We start from the raw sequence: 27,974 nt of genomic DNA on the forward strand, positions 1-27,974 counted from the left end.
TATGTACTATTCAAATAATTTGATGCACACAATTATATACCTTTTCTGTGTTAGATGGTTTGATGAATGTGCAGCTAAACATGTATAGGAATCAACTGGTCTTGAATTTCATTATTATGTACAACGAACATGATTAGGATTGTTGGAATGGGAAAAAACACTGGTTCCGAGGAGGTGGTGGTTCATGAACTACGACCCAAGCATCTCAGGTGTGCACTACTGATTCATATTATTAAAACATATTTTTTTTAAATAACTCGTGAAACGTAGGCCTACAATTACTTCAGTTGATAGTGTTAGTTGGGACATTGACATTCACATGGCATTTTTAATTCAACAATTACGCAACCAGTCTCCCTCCCTCAACATTTTGTAACATGTCATTTGACCTACCGCTACAAGTTATGAACGGCTCTGATGGCGTTACGTCATTGATCTAGAACGGCCCCAATATTGTTTATAACAAAATATACAAACTCTAAAAAAATCTGTCATTACAAAGGATTTTATTCCAAACGTAGGATGCCATAATAAATACAAATAATAAAAAACCCATAATTTTAGACACCCATCATCAATGTGTAATAAATTGTCAAGTTAACCAGCGTGTGCATGCAGAATTCCAAGAGTAAAAATAATCTGAGCCCGATAGCTCTGATTGGTCAATATGCCACAGACTACTGTGCATCAAATCATGTCCAGTCACATGGTCTGTGACCTTCTAACAAACGAAACAAAAATTAAATAATCGGAAATGACCATTGATTTCTGTTACTATAGTGTGTACATATATACATATCTAAATAACATATGCATATTCATTAACCTATGGCTGAAATACAAATATTTAAATGAAGTTTTATTTGATTTTTTTTGTAAAGTCTGTCTAAATTTCATTTCTTTCTTTTTTTCTTAACAAAGCATAAAATTACACGATTGCCATTTTCAGGATCTCACGTAAGCTTTGTAGTTATTAACTAATCGAGACAATTTTACTGACTTCGCTGATTTCCGTAACAAGTTCATTTGTGTAGGCTACAGAAGCCACTATTTAATTCAATCCCGTTTTTCTTTTTGTCATATGTATATGAACAGTATAAATGAGTTATCCTTATCAGATATTGTGACCTATTACCTTACAAAAGTGGACTGTTTCTAATTAATAATGAATTAAATAGGCAAAGAAGTTTTGATCGGATTGGTACGTCTTCGAAAATGTCTATTAAACCTGTGTTTTCCAATTTGTATACCAAAGATAAATACCAGTCATATATTAAAATCTTTCATGGACGCTATCGTTCTCGTAAAAAAAAATTCTGGTATTATTAAACGGATCTTTCTATCAGCTACATAAGGTAAATAGTGGCAATCAAAATACAAAATTATTTTACGTGCGCTGTTTGTTAAGTGTAACGTGCATTATTTTTCACTCGCCAGACTGAAATTATGTGCATTGTACGAGCGCAATCGCACCCGCACACCTTAAAAGACAAGGTCTGAGACTTCTATAATGTGTACATGACATCCATATATTATGTATTCCAGAATCAGTGAGCGATTTTGAGGTGAGTACGGGAGCCCAAGGATTGCAAAAATCATATAGGACTCTTTAGCTAGGCTAGTATATGAGCCCGCATGACTCTTAAAAATTATTTGTACAAATTACATTGATTCTTCTTCGAAATGACACAGTCAACATATATCTTAAAATCATAGCAAACCAGTGTCTTGAATAGCAATCTTTTCCATGGTTTCATGCAACACATTTAGTGTATTTTCTGTTCTACTGGAGACGCACAGCAAGGCTCACTGTGTTGGTGGTGGGCTCTCAAGATTTGCAAACACTTAAATTTTTTAAACCAAAATCGCACACTGCAGAATGCATCTAAAGAGAACTTAATTAAAAAAAAAAAAAAATACTGGAGAGACTATCCCAAGACCCCCTATCATCCTCGCCCCCAAATTATTTTGCCAACCCTCTGAATTCAAATCCTGGGGGACACTTTGCCCAAGTATCCCAGACCCAACACGCTAAGATGGCATGGTAAAAATGCTATTTTTGTTTTCTAGTCAAGACATAATTTTATATTTACAATATCTATTATTTTAATGACCATTAAAAATAACGTCTTGATCTTAAAATAGTTTATAAAAATGTATGTATGATAATTGGCATACCTGTACTACTTTTGAAAAGTATCGTGAATAAATCGAACCATGGACCAAAAACCGAAAATCAAAACGAAAATTTTAAAACTGAACCGTCCCATCCTTAACATACATGGCTGAATAACTAAAACTGTCTGAATTAGATTGTGAGTTATGTACAGTATATAGGCAGAGTATATATAACAATTAACAAGGTACTACACATACGTGGCTGAATAACTAAACCTGTCTGAGTTAGATTGTGAGTTATACCGTATATAGGCACAGTATATATAACAAGGTACTACATATATGTGGCTGAATAACTAAAACTGTCTTGAGTTAGACTGTGAGTTATGTACCGTATATAGGGACAGTATATAACAAGGTACTACACATACGTGGCTGAATAACTAAACCTGTCTGAGTTAGATTGTGAGTTATACCGTATATAGGCACAGTATATATAACAAGGTACTACATATATGTGGCTGAATAACTAAAACTGTCTTGAGTTAGACTGTGAGTTATGTACCGTATATAGGGACAGTATATAACAAGGTACTACACATACGTGGCTGAATAACTAAAACTGAGTTAGGTTGTGAGTTATGTACCATATATAGGGACAGTATATATAACAAGGTACTACACATACGTGGCTGAATAACTAAAACTGTCGGAGTTAGATTGTGAGTTATGTACCATGTATAGGGACAGTATATATAACAAGGTACTACACATATGTGGCTGAATAACTAAAACTGTCCGAGTTAGATTGTGAGTTATGTACCGTATATAGGGACAGTATATATAACATTGTTAACAAGGTACTACACATACTTGGCTGAATAAATAAAACTGTCTGAGTTAGATTGTGAGTTATGTACCATGTATAGGGACAGTATATATAACAAGGTACTACACATATGTGGCTGAATAACTAAAACTGTCCGAGTTAGATTGTGAGTTATGTACCGTATATAGGGACAGTATATATAACATTGTTAACAAGGTACTACACATACTTGGCTGAATAAATAAAACTGTCTGAGTTAGATTGTGAGTTATGTACAATGTATAGGCACAGTATATATAACAAGGTACTACACATACGTGGCTGAATAACAAACACTTGATGTCCACAGTCGGGGATGCTGCAAATCTCACGTAAATACTTGTTTTGTTCAGTATCACTCAGAACATCATCAAATTGGCCTAGAAAATAGTCATAAATACCAATTAATATACTTGGCGAGTTTACACAGTATGTTAATATTAATATAGCCTTCCAACGATTGTATAGTTGTCACAGTACATTTTTTTCCGGAAATATCAAGCAAAATTTCTAAGAATGCCAAAACTCAAACTAAGAATGACAAACTCTGATTCACATAACAAACCTCCATACTTTGTAAATTTCGTACTGTAATCAGAAAAGCTAATTTATAAAAACATTAGTCCTGAATATACTACAATTGTATCTAAGTAAAGTTTGTTTGGTTTAATGACACCACTAGAGCACACTACTACATATATATTAATCATGGGCTAATACTGGATGTGAAATATTTGATAATGTTGACACCAGACGAGTGATCTGCTACCTGAGTTAGATCCCACCTCATAGCTAAGTAAAGTGAGGAATGTAAATACCCTCTGAACTGATCTGTCGCAGTATGGCTTTGTTTCCTTGGAGACTGAAGCAGACAGCATCAAGTTGTCTACATCTCAACACCCAGCGTACCAAGCTCATTTGCCACATCCTGACAGTGTCATATCAGTCACATGATTCCACTCATCAAACTTTGGCTCACAGAAACATCCAGCTAAAACAAAAATATTATATAAATGTACATTTTAATCATGATAACTGCCATACTTTAAAAAAATAAACATTGAACAGCCAGTGGAAGTAAGCGGACATTGGGGTGGGGGGTTCATTGGATGGTATGGCTGTCATCACCTAGAAGAAGCCAGTCATGTTTTTAAATTATTATGTATGTATGCATGCCCACAAATAACTGTCAGGTCAAATGTCTGGAAGTAACGTGCTTATATCAAATTATCACATACCATTATTAACTTATTAACCAGGCGTGTTATAAATAACGAATCGTCGAATGGTGTTCTCACCAACGCGTGTGTAAGACATTTGTTTCAATTGCATATCAGTTATGAAACAAATACAATGACTATGCTATAACCACTTGAACATGGGGCAGTGTCAAAATGCTAAGAGTAAAAAACCCAGGATCATTGTACTTTTAATCAGCATCTAGCAAAAACAAACGAAAATTCCCAACTCATGTTTTTTTAAACTGGTACCTCTTTTCCACTTTTTGTAAGAAACCAGTGTACAATTTATTAATTCTCAAACATTCGGGTATATTTGTAGTTTAGTTTTTTGATGTTAGCGTTTAATATTTTATGTACTTTATTTTTGCTGGTCAACCAGACTATGTTTTTATTATACATATATGAACATGGAAATAAAGTTATTGTATTGTATTGTATTGTATTGTATTGTATAACCAATCATAATAACTCGGAAATCTTCGGATATGTTCGCTGAGAGAAGATGGGTTACAATCCAGTGTTTTTAGGTGCAAAATAAAATAATATCTATGAAATATTCCTCACTGATATTAGGTTTTTGTGGCATTTCACGGGGAAGCATATTATATACACGCGTAACAACGCATACAGTGACAAGTACATAATTTAGATAAGCCAAAATAAAATACATTTTCATGGTAGTACTAAACCAAATAACTTCCGGCTGGATCAAAGTTGGAGGTGCTGCAACAGGCTTGCAAGCGGGCCCTTATTTTCCTAATTTTCCTTATTTTTTTGACAGCAGCCCTAATATTCCTTATTAAAGCTTCAAAATCCTAAAAAGCCCTAATTTTTTGGTGAAAATCCTAAATTTTGAATTTTTTTGATAAATGCAACATAAAATAAGTGTTGGAATTAATTAAATCTAGCCTTAGTATACTTTCAGATAATGAATATGTTGAATTAATGTATTTCTCAGAAGACATCTTGGTGGTTATCAGCATCATATTCAGCATGGATTTGCACCATATCAGATTACTTTAATCTGCTTGTATTGATATGCTGAATATCGCTGTTGATGACCATTGACATGATCTTCTGAGTTAGTAATTAGCTTTTGTATTTATGTTCTCCCTGGAGGTGAGTACAGAATGTTTTTCTTTTATATTGATTATTGAATTTCAGTCCTTATTTTTGTCAAAAAAGTCCTAAAAATAGCCCTTATTTTTTAAGAATTTTGCCCTTAAAAAAGCCCTTATTTTTCACAAAATCTTGCTTGAAAGCCTGGGTGCACCGAACTTTTGATAGAGAAGTGAACACCACAAGTCCTGTGATTGGTTATAAATGTGAGTGTGTTGGTTGTAAAAAATAATAGTTTCATCTGTGTAAAAAAAAAAAGTGCAATTTTATTTCATCTAGTACCAATGTGTCAAGTAGCCTTGTGCTTGAAACATGTATGGGGTACCTGTAAAAAAAAGTACTCTAATTTTGTGCGAAACTAGGGTAGTCATAGATGTTACCCGTTATCTCAGAAACGAGCAGCTTGACCCCCATTTTTTTCTGATTCACTTTAAGTGTAAGGGGTGGTAGTATTTATATCCGTGGCGTTTATGTCGGTTGATACATTGCAGGTAGGAGTTTTAGCCACATATGTTACTATTGTCGTCTATGGGATTTGATTTGGTAGTATACACCCTCATGCTTTTTTTTTGCTTTTTTTTAATAGAGATGGAACATAAATTTTATTTTATGTTTCCAGGATGTTAGATGCATATCGATCGTCGAGCAAAAACATTGTTATTAGTATTTTTTACACGCACCAGCAAATTTATTCTCCGTACGTATTTAATATAATTACTGTGCTAGGTCCTAAGCTTAGTCTGCATCCTCAATAACAAAAGTGTGCAACTTAGAAATCAATATCAATCGGCTCAGAAATAAATAATTTAAAGTAATTTTTATAGTATAAAAAAGGTCGGACTGTAGACCTGTGACTAGGTCCATGTTATTGAACAGTCGTTGTAGACAGATTAATCAACTTTCATCTGTGCAACGCGTTTTATTTTGTATATCCTAATCAGGGCCTCACAAGAACCTTTGACCCTGAAGGTGGTTGACCCAGAAGGTAAAGCTTCCTTGGACGAACAGTGGGTTGCAGCGGATATAGATCTGCCGTTTTTGTCAATTACGTTTAGTAGCAACGAGTGACAGCAAGTTGTAATTTTAAAATGGCAGACTCTGGGGACAAAGAAAGAACAGTTGTTATCGCCATGGACCGCAGTCCATATTCGGAGTATGCTTTTGAATGTGAGTAATACTAGGCCAAGTGTACATCTGTCGCATCCATTTGTGTGACAGTATTACCGTACAGCCTCTGTTATATCGCACAGTGCGTGTACCGGTATCTTCTCTTGTAACCTTGGGGGAAACTAGTTGTCTCAGTTTCATATTGTCAGATGGTACCCCCATCGCCTTTTGCCAGCCTTCCATTGCATGACTTTTAATTTTAATTTATTGTTTATTTATGTTTTATTTTTTAAAAACATTTACTCACATCCAAACAGTAATGTAAGCACACATCAAAATATATCTTCCATTATCATAAGCGTCAGAAACTTGGGTAGCGGATAGTGACACTGACCCCAACTCTGAACATAATGTATGCCCCCAGATAAATCACAAAAAGCTGGAATAGAAGAAAGTGGTCTCTATGTAAGGTGGGCCACTATATATATACGCAAATATGTTCACGAATAAAATATACAGCGAAAATTGCGAACACGTTGATAGCACCGTGAATAATATTATTTACCTTCAGGGCCGTAGCCAGGATTTTTTGTTTGGGGGGGGGGGGGGTGGCAACTGAGTAGTTAATAGTCTAAAACTCCTTTTCTTTATGTTTCTATAATGCTAGCCCCCCCCCCCCCCCCCGCTAGCTACGGCCCTGACCTGACCTTATAATATATAGTCTTATCTCTACACGCCCAACCCATATCAGAATCAAGCAGTCAGAGGTCCGCAAGGTCACGTGATTTTGTAAACCTGCATGGTCACGTGGATTTGATCGAAGTGACACAGTTGGGTGTAAGTCTGTTGTTACATAATATCAGTTTTGTTTGTTTTCTTTGTAACCTTGAATGGAAGTTTGTGGGTACCACCAATAATGAAAAGTTATTTCTTATGACATTTGCGTGTTTCGATGTTCTGTATCGCATGTGCGTGTTCCATCGATAACATGACAATAGACTTTATCAGACATACATAGGCCTATAACATTGACGTCTCGCTGACAGCATGGTGAACATGCCCAAGTGTGCATGAAATCGTCATTGAAAAGAGTGGTAAATGAAATATGTAATTTAGTTTTATTATCGGGGAACACAGTCACGAAAATAATTCCTTGCGAAAATGTAAAATGAAAGCCCGATCGCGAATTATTTTAGCCGCGAAAATATTTGCGTATACGGTATACATGTGTGTGTGTGTGTGTGTGTGTGTGTGTATATATATATATATATATATATATGTATGTATATAATTTTGTTGTTGTTTTCAATATGCTCTGAGACCCGGTCCCTAATGATAATCAAGGCAGGTGTTTATTTTAGGCAGACCTCTATTTAAGGATTTACGGTATTTAAACTTATTATGCCAAGTCGCTATAGAGACACAGTTAATAAGTGAAATAATTAAATGGCAAATTCCTCGACTATTTATGTGAACATGTTCAATGGAAATAACTACTATTATTTGATGTGTATGTAAATTTAATTCGTGATTTACGTAGGGTTTTTTTTTTGTGGGTTTTTAATTTTTGTTCAAGTCGTTAGACCCTACTTTCGCGTTGTGTTGTCTAATAAGTTTTGATTGCAGCAGCAGCCGATGATTATTCATAGAAACATGACATTGGTCCCACACATACATTTGTTACTAATTGCCATATCGACCATTTGCGGTAAGCTAGACTGAATATCAAATATGAGCACAGATGTTTGATAGGCTATATGTAGAAGTCGTCTGGTAGTGATGCTATCAAATGGATCTGATAAATCGATTGTAGCCTTTTATCTGATACATCCTTTAAGCTTTTTTATTCAGCAGTCAACATTAAGTAACATCCCTGCGAAAACAAACCGCTGTTAGAGATCGAAATACTTTGACATCCGTGTCTCTGCCGTAAGAGTTGTGACAATTTCTACGTTGTTTTGACGCCAAGATGATGAACGTTATCATGCAACTCCATGTGCATCCGTGGACTGGAAGAACACCTACAAAGTATAGTCTACTGAAGCATAAGAAGATCACAGTGAACACTACCTAGAGTTGAGACAACTTTTGAGTGTTTCTATGTTTCTATATGTTTTTGGTTATCGTGGTAATTGTAATTGAATTGAGATCGAATTAGCCAAATCAGATCTGAATAATGCTGCTGAGATAGTTGGCCCACGTGGATTTTATTAGGCCTACAGCCACCATCGTGATTCAGCAATCACCGACAACACAGGAATCTTTTGAGCGACCTTCATCTTGGTATGTGCGTGATCTATCCCGACCATCTCGACAGGTTTGTAAGTACCAATAAATAGCACCATGAGCCTGAGCGACTTTTAAATGGTCTGAAGGTGGCATGATAAGGTGAAATATGTTAACGTGTTATTTTTGCAGAATATGATTTCACAAGTTTGAATTCAACTATTTTATTGTATGTTCGGTGTGACGTTTTCAGTGTGACACGACGTTATGATTAATAGTATTAAAAGTTTCGAGTGATTTAGTTTTGGACAAAATTGACATTATTTGATGAACACTATATAATGCTGTTGTGTTTTGTTGTTGTTTGGGGTTTTTTGCTACATTATTTGTGCCGGGACTATTAATCAATTGAACGCTGTATGGGACGTTATGTGAATGTGTTAAGTGATTGAGGTGTGAAGGGCGACAGTGTCAACTCCACTCAGAGGATCCAATAATCTGTCGAATTTTGGGGTGGATTCCTCTTTCATTCACTAGTCGAAACGGAATTGTCACAGTCACCGTGTGCAAGTATTAACCTCGCTACAGGTTCACTAGCGCCAGTGAGAAGAGGGCTAGAGTGCACTGTTTCGAAAACTGTAAATTTTCAAATGACCAAGCGGTCGCTAAATAGTGTCTAAAATACTGTTTTCTTAATATGACGCCACAAACCTTTAGATTGGTCATTATTGAGTTTACCTATGGAATTAAATGCATATGTTATTTTTAGTGAACAGTACAAAAGGTACAAGAAGAAATCTAACACCTCTATCCGAAACCTGCTGATTCGTTGTTTTTGTGTGACATATAGCTTCTAAAAGTTAAGGTAATTTCTTTTGTGGTCGTTCCTCGACTTACTACTCTTCAAATCAGTATTTCTCGGTGCGATGACCTCTGCATATTTTTGGATTGAACGTAAGTAATTTACTTGGCGGCTACCGGACGATGAACCGCTTAGGTGAGCGATTTGGTGTGAACGCGCCTTTAGTCCCTATCGTCGCTGATTAAACAATGTGCTGTCCTTTGCCAACATTCCTGTGGCGACATTCGTGACATTCTCTAATAATATGCATGTACAGCGACCCAGTGACTCAGATTAAAATCGAGTGACCATATTCACGGTGTCTGAATACACTCAAGGGTGAATCTTATTTTAGCTAACCATTCTTTAAGATGTTTGAGCGTGTGTGAGCGATACCGCTGGCCCCGGTAGTAAGTCAATATATGTAAGTGTGCGGTGTTGATTTACAGTGTACTAGTAATATATTGGTAAACACGACGTCGAGTGTGCGCTTCTAAATTACAGCTGCGCGTGTCCTACCATCTTCATAAATCAAGGCTAATATTCGTTCCTCGTATTCAGCCTTGATACATGTAATCAAGATTACTGATATCCACTACTAGCGCCCTCTATTGGAAGAAAATTTGTAACACCGATTATGTCCCTTACACGATGACATCGCTGACCAATCTTGAAAGCAATATCAAAAATTAATCGCCGGACGCTGACGCTGCCATCTTTGTTTACAATAACAAGGGAATCTATAAGGAGCGTTGCGATTCGTTGCAATCAGATCTCATCGCATCCAATGAAATTTAAGCATTTTGTGGCACGATTTCTTGACGATATGTATCAAGGCTGAATACGAGGAACGAATATTAGCCTTGATTTATAAAGATGGTGTCCTACATACTATCACATTTCAACTTTCCATGCAGTCGCAGTTATTCCGAGAACATGGGTGTGTTTTCGTAATACTTATCATTGTATTGTTATTGGTGACAGGTTTTGCATAAACTTTATTTACTAGGGGCAAAAACTAGTGCACAAAGGTTCTCAATAATACATAAATGATCGGAAGGAAGAAAACTACCGTACAAATAAAATATATCATGCACACAGTTTGACTAGAGGTACACTGTACGAATATTAATGTCTAATTCTAAAAACAAAATAGGCCTACTAGCAGTATAGAAGAACAAAATGAAACTAAAACCCAAGATTAGTGCCCCAAATCGAAGTTAACCTAAACTAGATGAATTCCAGCGTTTGAGCCATGACGTCACAGTCAAGTGGGATTAAAGCTTGTGGTAATGTGGCTGGTTTTAAGAAACAAGGTGGGATTCCGTGCCATGGCTGAAACGTTCGTCTATATGAGGGCAGCCTCCCAAACCCGGACAACTTGTCGTTCTCAGTTGATGTTTAGGGGGACCGCCGCTCCCAAGACATGTTTACCAAATCTCTTCCTGCACAATACAGAGTTCAATGGACAGTTGTGATGGCAGGTCATCTTGTATTATATGAAAACAGTGGTGGTACTAGGTGTTGGCGAAAGGTAAGCATACTCTACCCCACCGGTAGCAACCGTTAGTTGCCAATTAAATTGAATACAGATCTTCACTATACGGTAAAACCTTGTTAATATTATTTAAGTTATGGACGTGGTTATGTGTTCTCTTTCAGGCTAAGACACGAGGTTAGGTTACTATGCGTTTTTTAACTAAGTGATTTAGAGATGTTTTAATGACAATTCTTATCACCATTCATTCATTGCTACTTGGCAACGGTTACACACAAATACTGCATTGCTTTAGGTTATTAATGGCTGTAGATAACGTGAGCTATGCGTTTTAAAATGGCAATACATATGTATTAAAAAACCGTAAGTATATTCAGGACAGAGTTCAGTGGATATTTTAACTGCTGTGATGGCGTGCACTTGAGAGTTTTTGCGAAAGTTGAATATATCCTGCTCCTCCGGTGACGAAAGCAAGGACGAACTAACAAAGCGATGAAAAACACGATTTAAAAAAAATAAAAAACAAACAAACAACAACAACATTATCGCATCACACCGTTCAGTCGGTGAAACATCAGGAAATACTAGTCTTTAAAAATCTACCATAAAGCCTTGATTGGCGTTAAATGTCAGAATGCGAAGAAACAACCACAGAGTTTGAAACCAACTGGTAATTAGCAGGCAGTTAGTCTTTAATAGCATCCTCTAAACGTACGAGATGGGGGAGGGTGCACAGTGCTGAAGATGATGTACGTTTTTGGCAAAATGAACTGGTCTAAAATGTTTTTCCATGTAATGTATTTCCACCATTCTACCCACAATATTAGTTGTAGTCCATGTTAAAATGCGTAGTTAGTCGTTTGAAATCCTATATGGGCTATTTTCACAAAAAAGGGGCAAATAACGGTAAAGACATTGCAGGTCCAATATTTTCCACAAAACAGCATATAATGTAAATAAACAGGGATGCACATAAAAATCATCATCACTTGATGCACTGGATATGATATATGGCCATGTAGATGCTTTAGAAAAGCTTGTGGTTAAAATTATATACCCAAAATGCCCACTCCGTTATTGTGTACAAAAGCACATGTTATCGCCATGGAATCGTAGAAATCCCTAAAATACTACGAGTTTGTCTTTAAACTGCAAAATGTAAGTAAACCACTCACAAATACATAAGTTTCTTAAATTTAAATTTAAAATATTATAATAAAACTACACTGCATACAACTTAATGTCTTTACCGTTATAATTATCCTACAAAAAGGACAAAACATTCGATTAATTTGAAAGTTATCCACCAGATGGCACTGTCACATCTAGGTCCGGTTTAGATAAACATGTTAAGTACACGAATACTATCTGGGTATCTTTATAGGCAAGTTATTTTTAATTCTTAAAAAAAAAAGTTTTTCAATGTCACACTTATTGTCTGTCCTGGAAGCATGAGAAACCCATAATTTATGTTTTTCATTCAGTAAATCTGTTTTTAAAAGCCATTTGCATGATTGCATTACTGAAGTACATTGCAGATGGCATAAATATCGTGTCGTGTCTTTACCGTTGTCTATGTTGAATAATGGAAAAGACAGATTCGACACTGTTTTTACAATCATCCAGTCTAGCATTACATCTTACATATGCTTGTAATAGTAACAATTATAGATATCTATATACATTTATAAAAGTATTTACCATATTAATTTTCTTTTCTATTAATAAATTAACGGTAAAGACATAACGGTAATGACAATTGTTTACTATTATGCCTTATAATTAAGGGTAAAAACAGAAGCACGAAAATATTTTTTAAAATTATACATCTCTACTTTTGCTACTTGAAATTATGCACCACTGAACATATGTGCTTTAGATTTTACTATTAAAGATGTGAAAACAACATTTTATATATTTAAAAATTCTTTACCGTTATTTATCCCTTTTTGTGAAAATAGCCCATATAGCTGTGGGTAGTAATAAACATATACTAAAAGGCAAAAGTTATTGTGACATGGATTGTTTTGAGTAATAAATTTGTGAATAGATTTATGGATGTAAATAAAGGTGTTTTATTTATTTGCTTAGATAGTTGTAGTTTAGTTGTAGACAATTATTCATGATTAAATTAAATGCGTCACTTACGACCAACAGTATATCAAGTAAATTTGAATATTTATTCTGAAAAAACCATCACTTCTAAAACATTTCAGTTTTGCAAATCACATATTTATTTTAAAAAAGGAGAAAGCTTGTAAATAGAAAAGATTTAGAAAAAAACATGCAAAAAGGAATACAAGTAGAAGTACGTATTAATAAAATCACCGCTTAAACAAAATATTACCTTAAAAAAGTTATTTTTCTTTTGTTAATAATAATACGATAAATAAAATCACCATTTGAACAAAATAATAAAGTGAAAAAACTACTCTGACTCGTGAAATCCTTGTGTTCTTTGACCCACCCCTGATTTTGTGTGACCTTATCTGGTCCAGGGTTTCTGGCAGAGGGTAAAATGGATATGGTGCCATACCCAAATATTTTTGCAGAATTTTGTTTAAGTTAACTTTTTGACAAAATTAATTACTCTTATCATTACTGTATGATTTTCTTAATCCAAACCCTAAACTTAACCCATTTTCTTTCTGAGGGAGTACCCTCCATATCTGTTGACTGGTTGCATTCACTTCCATAGAGCCATACCCAAAAATTTCTTTCTGGCAGAAACACTGTGGTGGTAGTGCTCCATGTTCGTTGTTTGATGATGGTGCATCAGAATCAGACGACTTGTCCATACAAAACCTCTTTTTCTAGGCAAGTATTCGTTCCTAATGAGTCATCAGAAAAGCTGATGTCATATTGTGTGCAGTGTTCTTTGCGCCATGGGAGTCCTTTTGCAGATAGTTCCTGGTTCTGCTGCCTCAGGGTATACTTCACTAGTTTTAAGAATGCCTGTTTTATCAGCTATTGCAACAGACAAACTAGAATAGTTAAGCAAACTGAAACTGGTGTCCTTTAATAAAGAAACTATTTTAGCAGCTTATTGGTTTGGGATACACCGGGTTCAAGTGAAGCTCATTCAAAGGATATAGGGTTTACATTTCCTGTTGAGTATGCAGGATTCTCTCCAGGTTATAATTAGTGAACAGTAACCGGTACAGCTTCGGCTGTGTGTTGGGTGTACTCTCCAGGTTCTGTTGTGTGTTCAGTGCACACGCCTGGCTTTGTTGTGTATTTGGTGATCTCTCCTGTTTCTGTTGTATGTCCAGTGATATCTCCAGGTTATAATGTGTGTTCAGTGATCTCTGTAGGTTCTGTTGTGTGTTCAGTGATCTCTCGGGGTTCTGTTGTGTGTCCAGTGATCTCTCCAGGTTATGATGTGTGTCCAGTGATCTCTCCAGGTTCTGTTGTATGTTCAGTGATCTCTCCAGGTTCTGTTGTGTGTTCAGTGATCTCTCCAGGTTCTGTTGTATGTTCAGTGATCTCTCAAGGTTCTGTTGTATATTCAGTGATCTCTCCAGCTTCTGTTGTGAGTCCTGTGATCTCTCCAGCTTCTGCTGTGAGTCCAGTGATCTCTCCAGGTCCTGTTGTATGTTCAGTGATCTCTCCAGGTTCTGTTGTGTGTTAAGTGATCTATCCAAGTTCTGTTGTATGTTCAGTGATCTCTCCAGGTTCTGTTGTATGTTCAGGGATCCCTCCAGGTTCTGTTGTGTGTTAAGTGATCTCTCCAGGTTCTGCTGTGAGTCCAGTAATCTCTCCAGGTTCTGCTGTGAGTCCGGTGATCTCTCCAGGTTCTGCTGTGAGTCCAGTGATCTCTCCAGGTTCTGTTGTATGTTCAGTGATCTCTCCGGGTTCTGTTGTGTGTTAAGTGATCTCTCCAGGTTCTGCTGTATGTTCAGTGATCTCTCCAGGTTCTGTTGTATGTTCAGTGATCTCTCCAGGTTCTGTTGTATGTTCAGGGATCCCTCCAGGTTCTGTTGTGTGTTAGGTGATCTCTCCGGGTTCTGCTGTGAGTCCAGTAATCTCTCCAGGTTCTGCTGTGAGTCCTGTGATCTCTCCAGGTTCTGCTGTGAGTCCAGTGATCTCTCCAGGTTCTGTTGTATGTTCAGTGATCTCTCCAGATTCTGTTGTATGTTCAGGGATCCCTCCAGGTTCTGTTGTGTGTTAAGTGATCTCTCCAGGTTCTGCCGTGAGTCCAGTAGTCTCTCCAGGTTCTGCTGTGAGTCCGGTGATATCTCTAGGTTCTGTTGTATGTTCAGTAATCTCTCCGGGTTCTGTTGTGTGTTAAGTGATCTCTCCAGGTTCTGCTGTATGTTCAGTGATCTCTCCAGGTTCTGTTGTATGTTCAGTGATCTCTCCAGGTTCTGTTGTATGTTCAGGTATCCCTCCAGGTTCTGTTGTGTGTTAAGTGATCTCTCCAGATTCTGCTGTGAGTCCATTAATCTCTCTCCAGGTTCTGCTGCGAGTCCGGTGATCTCTCCAGGTTCTGCTGTGAGTCCAGTGATCTCTCCAGGTTCTGTTGTATGTTCAGTGATCTCTCCAGGTTCTGTTGTATGTTCAGTGATCTCTCCAGGTTCTGTTGTGAGTCCAGTGATCTCTCCAGGTTATGTTGTGTGTTAAGTGATCTATCCAAGTTCTGTTGTATGTTCAGTGATCTCTCCAGGTTCTGTTGTGTGTTCAGTGATCTCTCCAGGATCTGTTGTGTGTTAAGTGATCTCTCCGGGTTCTGCTGAGTCCAGTGATCTCTCCAGGTTCTGTTGTATGTTCAGGGACCTCTCCAGGTTCTGTTGTATGTTCAGGGATCCCTCCAGGTTCTGTTGTGTGTTAAGTGATCTCTCCAGGTTCTGCTGTGAGTCCAGTAATCTCTCCAGGTTCTGCTGTGAGTCCGGTGATCTCTCCAGGGTCTGCTGTGAGTCCAGTGATCTCTCCAGGTTCTGTTGTATGTTCAGTGATCTCTCCGGGTTCTGTTGTGTGTTAAGTGATCTCTCCAGGTTCTGCTGTATGTTCAGTGATCTCTCCAGGTTCTGTTGTATGTTCAGTGATCTCTCCAGGTTTTGTTGTATGTTCAGGGATCCCTCCAGGTTCTGTTGTGTGTTAAGTGATCTCTCCAGGTTCTGCTGTGAGTCCAGTAATCTCTCCAGGTTCTGCTGTGAGTCCGGTGATCTCTCCAGGTTCTGCTGAGTCCAGTGATCTCTCCAGGTTCTGTTGTATGTTCAGTGATCTCTCCGGGTTCTGTTGTGTGTTAAGTGATCTCTCCAGGTTCTGCTGTATGTTCAGTGATCTCTCCAGGTTCTGTTGTATGTTCAGGGATCCCTCCAGGTTCTGTTGTGTGTTAGGTGATCTCTCCGGGTTCTGCTGTGAGTCCAGTAATCTCTCCAGGTTCTGCTGTGAGTCCGGTGATCTCTCCAGGTTCTGCTGTGAGTCCAGTGATCTCTCCAGGTTCTGTTGTATGTTCAGTGATCTCTCCGGGTTCTGTTGTGTGTTAAGTGATCTCTCCAGGTTCTGTTGTATGTTCAGGTATCCCTCCAGGTTCTGTTGTGTGTTAAGTGATCTCTCCAGATTCTGCTGTGAGTCCAGTAATCTCTCTCCAGGTTCTGCTGCGAGTCCGGTGATCTCTCCAGGTTCTGCTGTGAGTCCAGTGATCTCTCCAGGTTCTGTTGTATGTTCAGTGATCTCTCCAGGTTCTGTTGTATGTTCAGTGATCTCTCCAGGTTCTGTTGTGTGTTAAGTGATCTCTCTAGGTTCTGCTGTGAGTCCAGTGATCTCTCCAGGTTCTGTTGTATGTCCAGTGATCTCTCCAGGTTCTGTTGTATGTTCAGGGATCCCTCCAGGTTCTGTTGTGTGTTAAGTGATCTCTCCAGGTTCTGCTGTGATTCCAGTAGTCTCTCCAGGTTCTGATGTGAGTCCGGTGATATCTGCAGGTTCTGCTGTATGTTCAGTGATCTCTCCAGGTTCTGTTGTGTGTTCAGTGATCTCTCCAGGTTCTGTTGTATGTTCAGGGATCTCTCCAGGTTCTGTTGTATGTTCAGGGATCCCTCCAGGTTCTGTTGTGTGTTAAGTGATCTCTCCAGGTTCTGCTGTGAGTCCAGTAATCTCTCCAGGTTCTGTTGTATGTTCAGTGATCTCTCCGGGTTCTGTTGTGTGTTAAGTGATCTCTCCAGGTTCTGCTGTATGTTCAGTGATCTCTCCAGGTTCTGTTGTATGTTCAGTGATCTCTCCAGGTTCTGTTGTATGTTCAGGGATCCCTCCAGGTTCTGTTGTGTGTTAAGTGATCTCTCAGTAATCTCTCCAGGTTCTGCTGTGAGTCCAGTAATCTCTCCAGGTTCTGCTGTGAGTCCAGTGATCTCTCCAGGTTCTGCTGTGAGTCCAGTGATCTCTCCAGGTTCTGTTGTATGTTCAGTGATCTCTCCAGGTTCTGTTGTATGTTCAGGGATCCCTCCAGGTTCTGTTGTGTGTTAAGTGATCTCTCCAGGTTCTGCTGTGAGTCCAGTAATCTCTCTCCAGGTTCTGCTGTGAGTCCGGTGATCTCTCCAGGTTCTGCTGTGAGTCCAGTGATCTCTCTAGGTTCTGTTGTATGTTCAGTGATCTCTCCAGGTTCTGTTGTATGTTCAGTGATCTCTCCAGGTTCTGCTGTGAGTCCAGTAGTCTCTCCAGGTTCTGATGTGAGTCCGGTGATATCTCCAGGTTCTGCTGTGAGTCCAGTGATCTCTCCAGGTTCTGTTGTATGTTCAGTGATCTCTCCAGGTTCTGTTGTATGTTCAGTGATCTCTCCAGGTTCTGTTGTATGTTCAGGGATCCCTCCAGGTTCTGTTGTATGTTCAGTGATCTCTCCAGGTTCTGCTGTGAGTCCAGTGATCTCTCCAGGTTCTGTTGTATGTTCAGGGATCCCTCCAGGTTCTGTTGTGTGTTAAGTGATCTCTCCAGGTTCTGCTGTGAGTCCAGTAGTCTCTCCAGGTTCTGCTGTCAGTCCGGTGATATCTCCAGGTTCTGCTGTGAGTCCAGTGATCTCTCTAGGTTCTGTTGTATGTTCAGTGATCTCTCCGGGTTCTGTTGTGTGTTAAGTGATCTCTCCAGGTTCAGCTGTGAGTCCAGTGATTTCTCCAGGTTCTGTTGTATGTTCGGTGATCTCTCCAGGTTCTGTTGTATGTTCAGTGATCTCTCCGGGTTCTGTTGTGTGTTAAGTGCTCTCTCCAGGTTCAGCTGTGAGTCCAGTGATTTCTCCAGGTTCTGTTGTATGTTCGGTGATCTCTCCAGGTTCTCTTGTATGTTCAATGATCTCTTTAAGTTCTGCTGTGAGTCCAGTGATCTTTCCAGGCTCTGTTGTGTGGTCAGTGATCTCTCTAGGTTCTGTTGTGTTCAGTGATCTCTTCAGGTTCTGCTGTGTTCAGAGATCTATCCAAGTTATGTATGATGTGTGTTCAGTGATATCTCCAGACTATGTTATGTGCAGTGTTCTCTCCGTGTTTTATTGAGAGTTAAGTGATCAATCCTCCATGAGTGATATGTCGTGTTCTTCTTCAGGTTCTGTTGTGTGTGCTATGTCACGTTCAGGTTCTGTTATGTGTGCCACGTCATGTTCAGGTTTTGTTGTGAGTTCTCTATTATGTTCAGGTTCTGTTTCGAGTGTTATGTCATTCATGTTCAGATTCTGTCGTAAGTGATGGTATAAAGGCCGTGGTATGTGATGTTCTGTCTGTGGGGAAGTGCATATAAAAGATACCTTGCTGCATTAGGAAAAACGTAGCGGGTTCCCTCTCATTAGTCATAATTACCAAATGTTTGACATCCAATAGCCGATGATTAATTAATCAATGTGCTCTGAGGATGTTAAACAAACAAATAAACTGTCCCAAGGGCTATGTCACGTTCATTTTCTATGGTGATTACTTTCTCATGTTCAGCTTTTTGCTATGTTAAGTTCAGGTCTTGTTGTCACTGATGTGCCAAGTTCTGTTGTGTATGCTATATATTAGGTAAATTTCTTTTGTGTGATCTATGTTATGTTCATGTCCTGTTGTGTGTGCTATGTCATGGTCAGCTTCTGTTGTGCGTGCTATGTTGTGCTAATGTTTTGGTGTGTGTGTTGTGTCATGTTCACGTTCAACATTCTGTTGCAAATATTCATTAACTGTAAAGTTAATCAAAATTCATAGATCTTGCTATTGTTTATGTTGAGGCCAAATACACTTTATTCGCCTTTTAACCTTACATCTGATTACACTTCTTTTGTTACTGCACTTTGTCCTGGATAACTTATAATTGCATTTGTATGTGCATTATTGTTAATACATAATGCCTACATGTAGGGCAATCCTGTAGATCTTCAAAGGCAGCTGAATTACGGAACGTGATTACCGCAACATATGATTAAATACATCCAAAATCAGTGTAATTATGTTTGCGCGTTGGTCGTATATGCCACATACAACATTATTATTAATTATAATTGTATCTACAGATACAAATTACATGTTGATACAGACACGATTCTTGTCTGTTGCCAAATGGTTCGTTGCATGCGGTATCAATTTTTCCCCCATAATACACCGGGCTCTCACCACGACAAAAGTCGTATTATTTTTAGGATTCAAGTACATAAAAATATTGACATAATGTATGCTCTATTGTACTTCGCATTTTTAATTTCTATCACAGACCGATAACAAAGAATACATATGTGTCGTATTTGGCACATACGACCTATGTCAGACATAATTATATAACGAACTGTATTTAAAAAGGGTGTATCTACCACATACGACCACATATTTTCGTGCAAATTAGTATCTGTGATTCACTTACGACCATTTAAATCCTGTATTAGCGATGCTATTAGGAACACAGCTACGATTTTTTGTGACAATATGTAATCGGGGATGGCGATTCCGAATATGCAAAAAAGACGTTTTAGGTCGTATCTGCCACTTAGACCTTTTAGCTCTCACGCGACGATATATAGGCGCTTGTGCAGGTGGAGGGGTCCGGAGGTAGAGTCCCCTCCAAGCTCAAGCAAACTTTATTTTATCTCAATATATTTCCGGGGAAGCCAGATTGGACCGCCTATAAACGTTGGTCACCACTGACTAGACCTCCCCTTGCTAACATTCTTGCACTCGCATGTGTGGCAGGTCGTGTCGATGTGATCAGTAAGCTTCAGTAGATAAACATGCAGGCAGCACCGTGCGCTCTGATTGTTCTGTACATACGACTGTCACAGCTGTCCACCGCTGATCACATGAACTCCGCCAGGCTCCCAGAACTCGTGGTGCTGACGATACTGTCTGGTGTATTGTCACAACATACACGCATTGGTTCTCACACTTCGGTGTGGCTGTTGTATAAAGTGTACGTTTTTGCGAGGTTACCCCAAGCACGTCTATCGTTCACCTACCTCATGCCCACGTGGCCTTGCTCTATAAACTAAACTAAATACAAATGTAGTGCGGTTGTTCATATGCACAAATTGAAAATGAGTCTCCCATGATTTGGTCTGCCAGCAGGCCATGTCCTTTTAAGGACAGAACCGACATGCTCCAGATCGATACCGTTTAAGGGCTAAAAGCTCGGGGCAACCACGGGAGGCCTACAGCGACGGCCACAAATAGGCTAGGTTCCAATAACAAGCTACTCTCGGCAAATTAAGTTAAAAATAACACGTAGCTCCCCTTTTTTACGTTTCGATGAACTGTTCCAAAATGCGCCCAAACTGCTTGCTATACAACAGCTTGTGAATATGCACGTAAAAGCCTTTAACCATGACCACGTGGTTGTTCATTTGGCTCATGCTGTCTACCAACTCATCGAAGGTCTCAAATGTGCCCCCAACAATGCTTTGTGTATAAATAAATCGAGAGTACTGTATGCGAGTTTATTACCTATCATAGTTGAAAATATCTTGGTACATATCAAAGTGATACGTCCCACTAGAATGCCAAGTGGGACGTAACACTTCGACCTCGCACGATGACGTCATCGATTGGCGCAGTACCGCCTTAAAGCAGGGGTGGGAAATCACTTCGGATCAGCAGTTTTTTTCTCATGGAACATTGCGTTTCCTCGCATTTTAATCGTCCTTTCCTCCAAAATGTGTCAGATGGCACAGATTTTAACCTAGGATTTCAAGAATTTCCAGGATCCCTTTAGATTTCCTCTATTTTTAAACAGTTCACCAATTCCCAACCCTGTTACAGGAATGTCAACCAAACGAGTTGAGTAATATAAATTAAGTTCGATTATGAGTAATAAATACGCTATTAACCTCGCTACCATTTCGTATCATGTTTATGTCCCTCGTGAAAGTATTTTCCTTGTCACTCGCTAAAGCTCATGACATCTGAAACTTACTTCACTTGGGACATAAACATGAAAGCTGTTGAATATCCTATAATTACCTACTATTGACCCCTCCCCTTCCCTCCCTCAACACCATTCGTCACCAAGCACATTTATAATGTTATAATACATGAAGTCATAATTTGAGATGATCCTGAACAGATTATTGTCTCACATTTGTACCTTGTCATACTGTATGAATATGGTTGAGATTGTATGTGTGTGTATGTCTGTGTCTGTGTGGGTGTGGGTGTCTGTTAGTGTGGACGTGTGTGTCTGTTAGTGTGGGTGTGGGTGTCACAAGATGTCTAGTAACTAACCATTAGCCCCTGTTCTAATTTTTCAACTGAATATATATACACACAAATCAACTTCATATGAATCTACTGTCTTCCACCTCCATGCTGTATATACAGTTTGCGGTCGTTTGTTTCACTTGATTTCACATAAATCAACCGTCTGAACCTCCCCACAACTCCAGGCTCTACACACTATGTAAATCTCTGAAGTCCACTGACCGACACACACACACACACACACACACACACACACACACACACACACACACACACACACACACACACACACACACACCCTCTCTATGATGTATGTAAAATGTGCTGTTGTTTGTTTCAGACTATCTCTCTGAAATCCACCGACCGACGGACCACATCATCTTCGTGCACGTGCCCGAGTTATACAACATAACCATGCAGGCTCGTGAGTATGGGTGACGTCATTAGATAGATTTATTTCTTCTTTTGCACTTTCTAGGGTACATGGACAACATCCACAAGAAAGGGGACCACATCATCTTGCTTCACAGCCCCGAATACCACACTATCGTTCAGTCACGTGAGTATGATCCGTGTGTAACCATTTACTACATAGCCCGAATACCACACTCAAATTCAGTCACGTATGATCCGTGTGTAACCATTTACTACACGGCCCCGAATACCACACTCAAATTCAGTCACGTATGATCCGTGTGTAACCATTTACTACACAGCCTGAATACCACACTCAAATTCAGTCACGTATGATCCGTGTGTAACCATTTACTACACAGCCCGAATACCACACAATAGTTCAGTCATGTGAGTATGATCCGTGTGTAACCATTTACTACACAGCCCGAATACCACACTCAAGTTCAGTCACGTATGATCCGTGTGTAACCATTTACTACACAGCCGAATAGTTCAGTTACGTGAGTATGATCCGTGTGTAACCATTTACTACACAGACCGAATACCACACTCTTAGTTCAGTCACGTGAGTAGCGATACATCTGTAACGTGTGTAACCATTTACTATACAACTTCATTTAAAGAAAGAAAGACATGTTTTATTTAACGACGCACTCAACACATTTTATTTACGGTTATATGGCTTGAAACATATGGTTAAGAACCACACAGATATTGAGAGAGGAAACCCGCTGTCGCCACTTCATGGGCTACTCTTCGATAAGCAGCAAGGGATCTTTTATATGCACCATCCCACAGACAGGGTAGTACATACCACGGCCTTTGATATACCAGTCGTGATGCACTGGCTGAACTTCATTTACTACATAACCCCAAATATTACATAACCATTTCACCTGCAACTATCGCACTATAGTTCGGCCATGTGAGTATTCATGCAGGGGTGAATCTAAAGGAGGGAACTAGGAGAACATGTCCCCCTTTAATCCACATTTGTTGCTGTTGCCTGATTATATACACAGTATAATCCATGCGCGTTCGTTTGTCTTGTAGTTTGACAGTATAATCCACATACGTGCTTTTGTCTAGTAGTGTAACAGTATAATCCACGTGTATGCTATTGTCTAGTAGTGTGACAGTATAGTTCACGTGCGTGCTATTGTCTAGTAGTGTGGCAGTATAGTTCACGTGCGTGCTATTGTCTAGTAGTGTGGCAGTATAGTCCACGTGCGTGCTAGTGTCTAGTAGTGTGCGCAGTATAATCTATGTACGTAATTGTGTCTAGTAGTATTTTCTTCACAATTTGTTAGTGATCGTAATAACATTTTGTGTAACTGTTTTCAGTCAGTGATCGTAATGACATTTTGTGTAACTGTTTTCAGTCAGTGATCGTAATGACAGTTTGTGTAACTGTTTTCAGTCAGTGATCGTAATGACAGTTTGTGTAACAGTTTTCTGTAAACAAGGATTGTATGCTTAGCTCGTCGTTATGGAGTCGCGTTGTTTCTTACAGCGATGGTGATGGCGGACGTGACGGTCGTGACCGACCTCTTGCAGCAGGAAGAAAAAGAGATAAAAGCCTACCTCGAGGTTCTGGGACAGAAATTAAAATCACACAATGTAAGTATAGGAAGAGGCACACTGGAGTATTTGGCGCCCCTAGGCCACTCATATTTTACCACACACACACACACACCCCCCCCCCCCCCCCCAATTTTTACCCACCACCACCACCTCCAAAACATAACCGTAATACCATTTCATCCTCTATAAAGACCTTTTGTTGTGGTGCTAGAATTGTTTTGATATGTATGTAAATGAACCCCTCAATAATAACTTCCCCCTGAGATGAGACCTTGATATTGTGGAAGAATAGTAGGTCTTAGGTCTCACTTCACAGTTCACATCCGGGTGAGAATTCATTCATCCACTATATATCCTAATGGTTACATATGTTGTGGTCAACATATTCAATTCTAGGAATTGGGGAAGAATTTTTTTTTTATGGTGTTTAATGGTAAGTCTTCTGGCTGTATGGGTCTGTCAGTGTAAGTTTGATGGATCTGTCGGTGTTGGTGCGATGGGTCTGTCAGTCTAGGTGCGATGGGTCTGTCAGTCTAGGTGCGATGGATCTTTCAGTGTCGGTGCCATGGGTCTGTCAGTGTCGGTGCGATGGGTCTGTCAGTGTAGGTGCGATGGATCTGTCAGTGTCGGTGCGATGGTTCTGTCAGTGTCGGTGTGATGGGCCTGTCAGTGTCGGTGCGATGGGCCTGTCAGTGTAAGTGCGATGGTCTGTCAGTGTCGGTGCGATGGGCCTGTCAGTGTAAGTGCTATGGGTATGTCAGTGTAGGTGCGATGGATCTGTCAGTGTAAGTGCGATGGGCCTGTCAGTGTCGGTGCGATGGGTATGTCAGTGTAGGTGCGATGGGTATGTCAGTGTAGGTGCGATGGGTACGTCAGTGGGTATATCAGTGTAGGTGCGATGGGTATGTCAGTTGGTCTGTCAGTGTAGGTGCAATGGGTATGTCAGTGGATCTGTCAGTGTCGGTGCGATGGGTCTGTCAGTGTCGGTGCGGTGGGTCTGTCAGTGTAGGTGCGATGGATCTGTCAGTGTAGGTGCAATGGGTCTGTCAGTGTGATGGGTCTGTCAGTGTACGTGCGATGGGTCTGTCAGTGTAGGTGCGATGGGTCTGTCAGTGTTGGCGCCATGGGTCTGTCAGTGTAAGTGCGATGGGTTTGTGTCTGTCAGTGGGTCTGTCAGTGTAGGTGTCAGTGGAGGAGGATTGCTCTGGGTGTAACTACTGTTGGTGTCTGTCAGTGTAGGAGGATTGCTCTGGGTGTAACTACTGTTGGTGTCTGTCAGTGTAGGAGGATTGCTCTGGGTGTAACTACTGTTGGTGTCTGTCAGTGGAGGAGGATTGCTCTGGGTGGAACTACTGTTGGCGTCTGTCAGTGGAGGAGGATTGCTCTGGGTGTAACTACTGTTGGTGTCTGTCAGTGTAGGAGGATTGCTCTGGGTGTAACTACTGTTGGTGTCTGTCAGTGGAGGAGGATTGCTCTGGGTGGAACTACTGTTGGCGTCTGTCAGTGGAGGAGGATTGCTCTGGGTGTAACTACTGTTGGTGTCTGTCAGTGTAGGAGGATTGCTCTGGGTGTAACTACTGTTGGTGTCTGTCAGTGTAGGAGGATTGCTCTGGGTGGAACTACTGTTGGTGTCTGTCAGTGGAGGAGGATTGCTCTGGGTGTAACTACTGTTGGTGTCTGTCAGTGGAGGAGGATTGCTCTGGGTGGAACTACTGTTGGTGTCTGTCAGTGTAGGAGGATTGCTCTGGGTGTAACTACTGTTGGTGTCTGTCAGTGTAGGAGGATTGCTCTGGGTGTAACTACTGTTGGTGTCTGTCAGTGGAGGAGGATTGCTCTGGGTGGAACTACTGTTGGCGTCTGTCAGTGGAGGAGGATTGCTCTGGGTGTAACTACTGTTGGTGTCTGTCAGTGTAGGAGGATTGCTCTGGGTGTAAATACTGTTGGTGTCTGTCATTGGAGGAGGATTGCTCTGGGTGGAACTACTGTTGGTGTCTGTTGTTGGTTTGTCTTTCCTGCTCTGTCTGTGGGAAAGTGCATACAAAATAGTTACGTTTCTGTAGTAGTCTTGTGTGGCAGTATCAGGTTTTCTCTTTTTCCAAACCAAATGTCGGAGATAATCAGGATATGTTAAATACCAAATAGCTGTAGTATAACATCCAATTTCCTTCCTGACATGACCTGCGTGGGTGTCGTTAAACATTCCTTCCTTCCTGACATGACCTGCGTGGGTGTAGTTCAACATTCCTTCCTTCCTGACATGACCTGCGTGGGTGTAGTTCAACATTCATTCCTTCCTGACATGACCTGCGTGGGTGTAGTTCAACATTCCTTCATTCCTGACATGACCTGCGTGGGTGTAGTTCAACATTCCTTCCTTCCTGACATGACCTGCGTGGGTGTAGTTCAACATTCCTTCATTCCTGACATGACCTGCGTGGGTGTAGTTCAACATTCCTTCCTTCCTGACATGACCTGTGTGGGTGTCGTTAAACATTCATTCATTCCTGACATGACCTGTTTTTAGGTTTCAAACCGACCAATAAATAAAACGTGTCCACAACCAGTTCTGTTTAAAAGCTAACTATGGTTGTATGTATCCGTAATGTTACTGTGGACATATGACAATGTCATCCTTATACATTAAAAGTGTTGTACGTACTGGTGATGTTAATAAAATTATTTGAGGATGTCGTCATTATAAATGTGAGTGTTGCCATTACTGGTAATGTTACTATGACTGTTTGAGGATGTCGTCTTTATAAATGTGCGAGTGTTGCATGTACCGGTAATGCCACTATGATTATTTGAGGATGTCTTCCTTATAAATGCGAGTGTTGCCTGTACTAATAATGTTACTATGATTATTTGAGGATGTCGTCGTTATAAATGTGAGTGTTGTCTGTACTGATAACGTTACTACGACTTTCTGATAATGTAATCTTTATAAATGTGAGTGTTGTCTGTACCGGTAATGTTACTATGACTGTTTGAGAATGTCATCTTTTATACCTGTAGGTCGGTGGCAAAGTGAAGAGTGTTGGCGGGACCCCTGGCGAGGTGATCGTCAAGGTGGCGGAAGATGAGGGTGCCACTCTCATTGTGACGGGCACGCGGGGGATGGGGCAGATTCGCCGGACATTCATGGGCAGCGTCAGCGACTACGTGATCCACCACTCGCACGTGCCCGTTTTGGTGTGTCGCCACAAGGGCCACGAAAGCAAGTAGACAACGCTCACCGCTCGGACCAGTCTGTTTCTTCAGTGTCAGACATCCACTTGAAGTCTACAGGTTCGAAACTCGGGTGTTTCCACAGCCATTGTGTGACATCGAGCTGTATACAGACATGTTAAACGGAGAACTCTAATTCATTCCTATCATTTGTTAATTTAAATACTTTGTTTCACTTAGAATCATGTACGACTTGAATCAGTGTTGGAGACGACCGACCAACTAATCTTACTGCAGCTTAAACAGTATTAGCTCTGTGTACTTCGGTTCCTGATTAGAATAAAATTTATTTTCAAAATTCAAATTCTGTTCTCAATTATTGCGTATGTTATGTTTTGTTTTGAGGTTGTTGTTTTTTACGATTTACTTTTTACAGTTGTGTATATGAAAAATGTGTTCCATTGAAACTGTCGACCGAATTTATGAAGACCGTTTGTTTTAATAATGGTATACATTTTGATATGTAGCTACTCACTTGTAAGAGAGAAACAGTCTTTGTAAATTCGGCCTAATGTGTTTGGTGCCGTTTCACCCTCAGTTTTATCTCATGTAGCTTTAAGAAGTTTGACTGATGTTCCGGGACACAAACTCTTTACTGTGATCAGTTTTTATTATATATATGAAGGGTCCACGGGAATAACCTACGATGTCACACTTTTGGCATTTCGAGATAATTGAATTTTAAAGTTTACAACTCTGTAGTAATGCAATCGTGGGATATTCGTACCTAAAGCCCCAGTCACACCGGATCGTACGATTTCTGGATCGTGCGATTGGTGGCGATTTGGCAGAGATACGACCAATCGGCAATGTTTGCAACGATCTCCATAGCGGTCGCATGCTGCGATTGCTTTTAAGTCTGGTGGTAGGTCATCGTACGATTGGTGGCATGCTTGGTCGTGCGATCACCAACGATTGGAGAAGATTGACGGCAAGATCAGTCGTAGGTAATCGTGCGACTAGTCGCACGGTCAGTCGTGTCTACCTATGACCACTCGCACGATCAATCGTGTATACCTACGACCAGTCGCACAACTGATCGCATGCAGTCGCAGCCAGTCGTGCGATCGGTCGCAGGTCATTCAATCAAATATAA

At 39.9% G+C, this 27,974-nt stretch overlaps 2 protein-coding genes across 6 annotated transcripts in view; one reads left to right on the plus strand and one right to left on the minus strand.

Moving 5' to 3' along the window:
- The window catches only part of LOC121369409 (putative GTP-binding protein 6), a 35,721-nt gene extending 25,503 nt beyond the window's left edge, over positions 1 to 10,218 (minus strand). The window contains exons 1-3 of one of the 4 annotated variants that reach the window (XM_041494495.1): positions 10,169 to 10,218; positions 3,805 to 3,977; positions 3,265 to 3,366 (exon numbers count right to left, since the gene is read on the minus strand). In XM_041494495.1, coding sequence (XP_041350429.1) covers positions 3,265 to 3,366; positions 3,805 to 3,913 — 211 coding nt within the window. In that variant the 5' untranslated portion in view covers positions 3,914 to 3,977; positions 10,169 to 10,218. Of the gene's footprint in view, positions 1 to 3,264; positions 3,367 to 3,804; positions 3,978 to 4,224; positions 4,348 to 4,413; positions 4,468 to 10,168 lie in introns of those variants that run through there. The other 3 variants (XM_041494494.1, XM_041494493.1, XM_041494496.1) reach the window with 3 other exon arrangements.
- LOC121369410 (universal stress protein Slr1101-like) lies at positions 6,315 to 27,182 on the plus strand. 2 transcript variants are annotated; one of them, XM_041494498.1, is made up of 4 exons: positions 6,315 to 6,513; positions 21,990 to 22,073; positions 23,580 to 23,686; positions 26,666 to 27,182. In XM_041494498.1, exons 1-4 carry the CDS (start codon positions 6,435 to 6,437, stop codon positions 26,873 to 26,875), a joined length of 480 nt encoding a protein of 159 aa, XP_041350432.1. In that variant the 5' UTR covers positions 6,315 to 6,434; the 3' UTR covers positions 26,876 to 27,182. The 2 variants fall into 2 exon arrangements, with proteins under 2 accessions (XP_041350432.1, XP_041350433.1); XM_041494499.1 differs by lacking the exon at positions 21,990 to 22,073 and adding an exon at positions 22,128 to 22,208 and having other exon boundaries at positions 6,321 to 6,513.
- Positions 27,183 to 27,974: the final 792 nt, after the last annotated feature.

The sequence above is a fragment of the Gigantopelta aegis genome, chromosome 3 (genome assembly GCF_016097555.1).
Source record: "Gigantopelta aegis isolate Gae_Host chromosome 3, Gae_host_genome, whole genome shotgun sequence".
NCBI lineage: Eukaryota > Metazoa > Mollusca > Gastropoda > Neomphalida > Peltospiridae > Gigantopelta > Gigantopelta aegis.

Excerpts from the sequence above, each read along its gene's own strand:
- LOC121369410 (XM_041494498.1), top strand. The coding sequence starts at position 6,435 with ATGGCAGACTCTGGGGACAAAGAAAGAACAGTTGTTATCGCCATGGAC. Across the intron at positions 22,074-23,579 it reads CAACATAACCATGCAGGCTC|CGATGGTGATGGCGGACGTG; the intron begins GTGAGTATGGGT and ends TGTTTCTTACAG. Across the intron at positions 23,687-26,665 it reads AGAAATTAAAATCACACAAT|GTCGGTGGCAAAGTGAAGAG; the intron begins GTAAGTATAGGA and ends TTATACCTGTAG.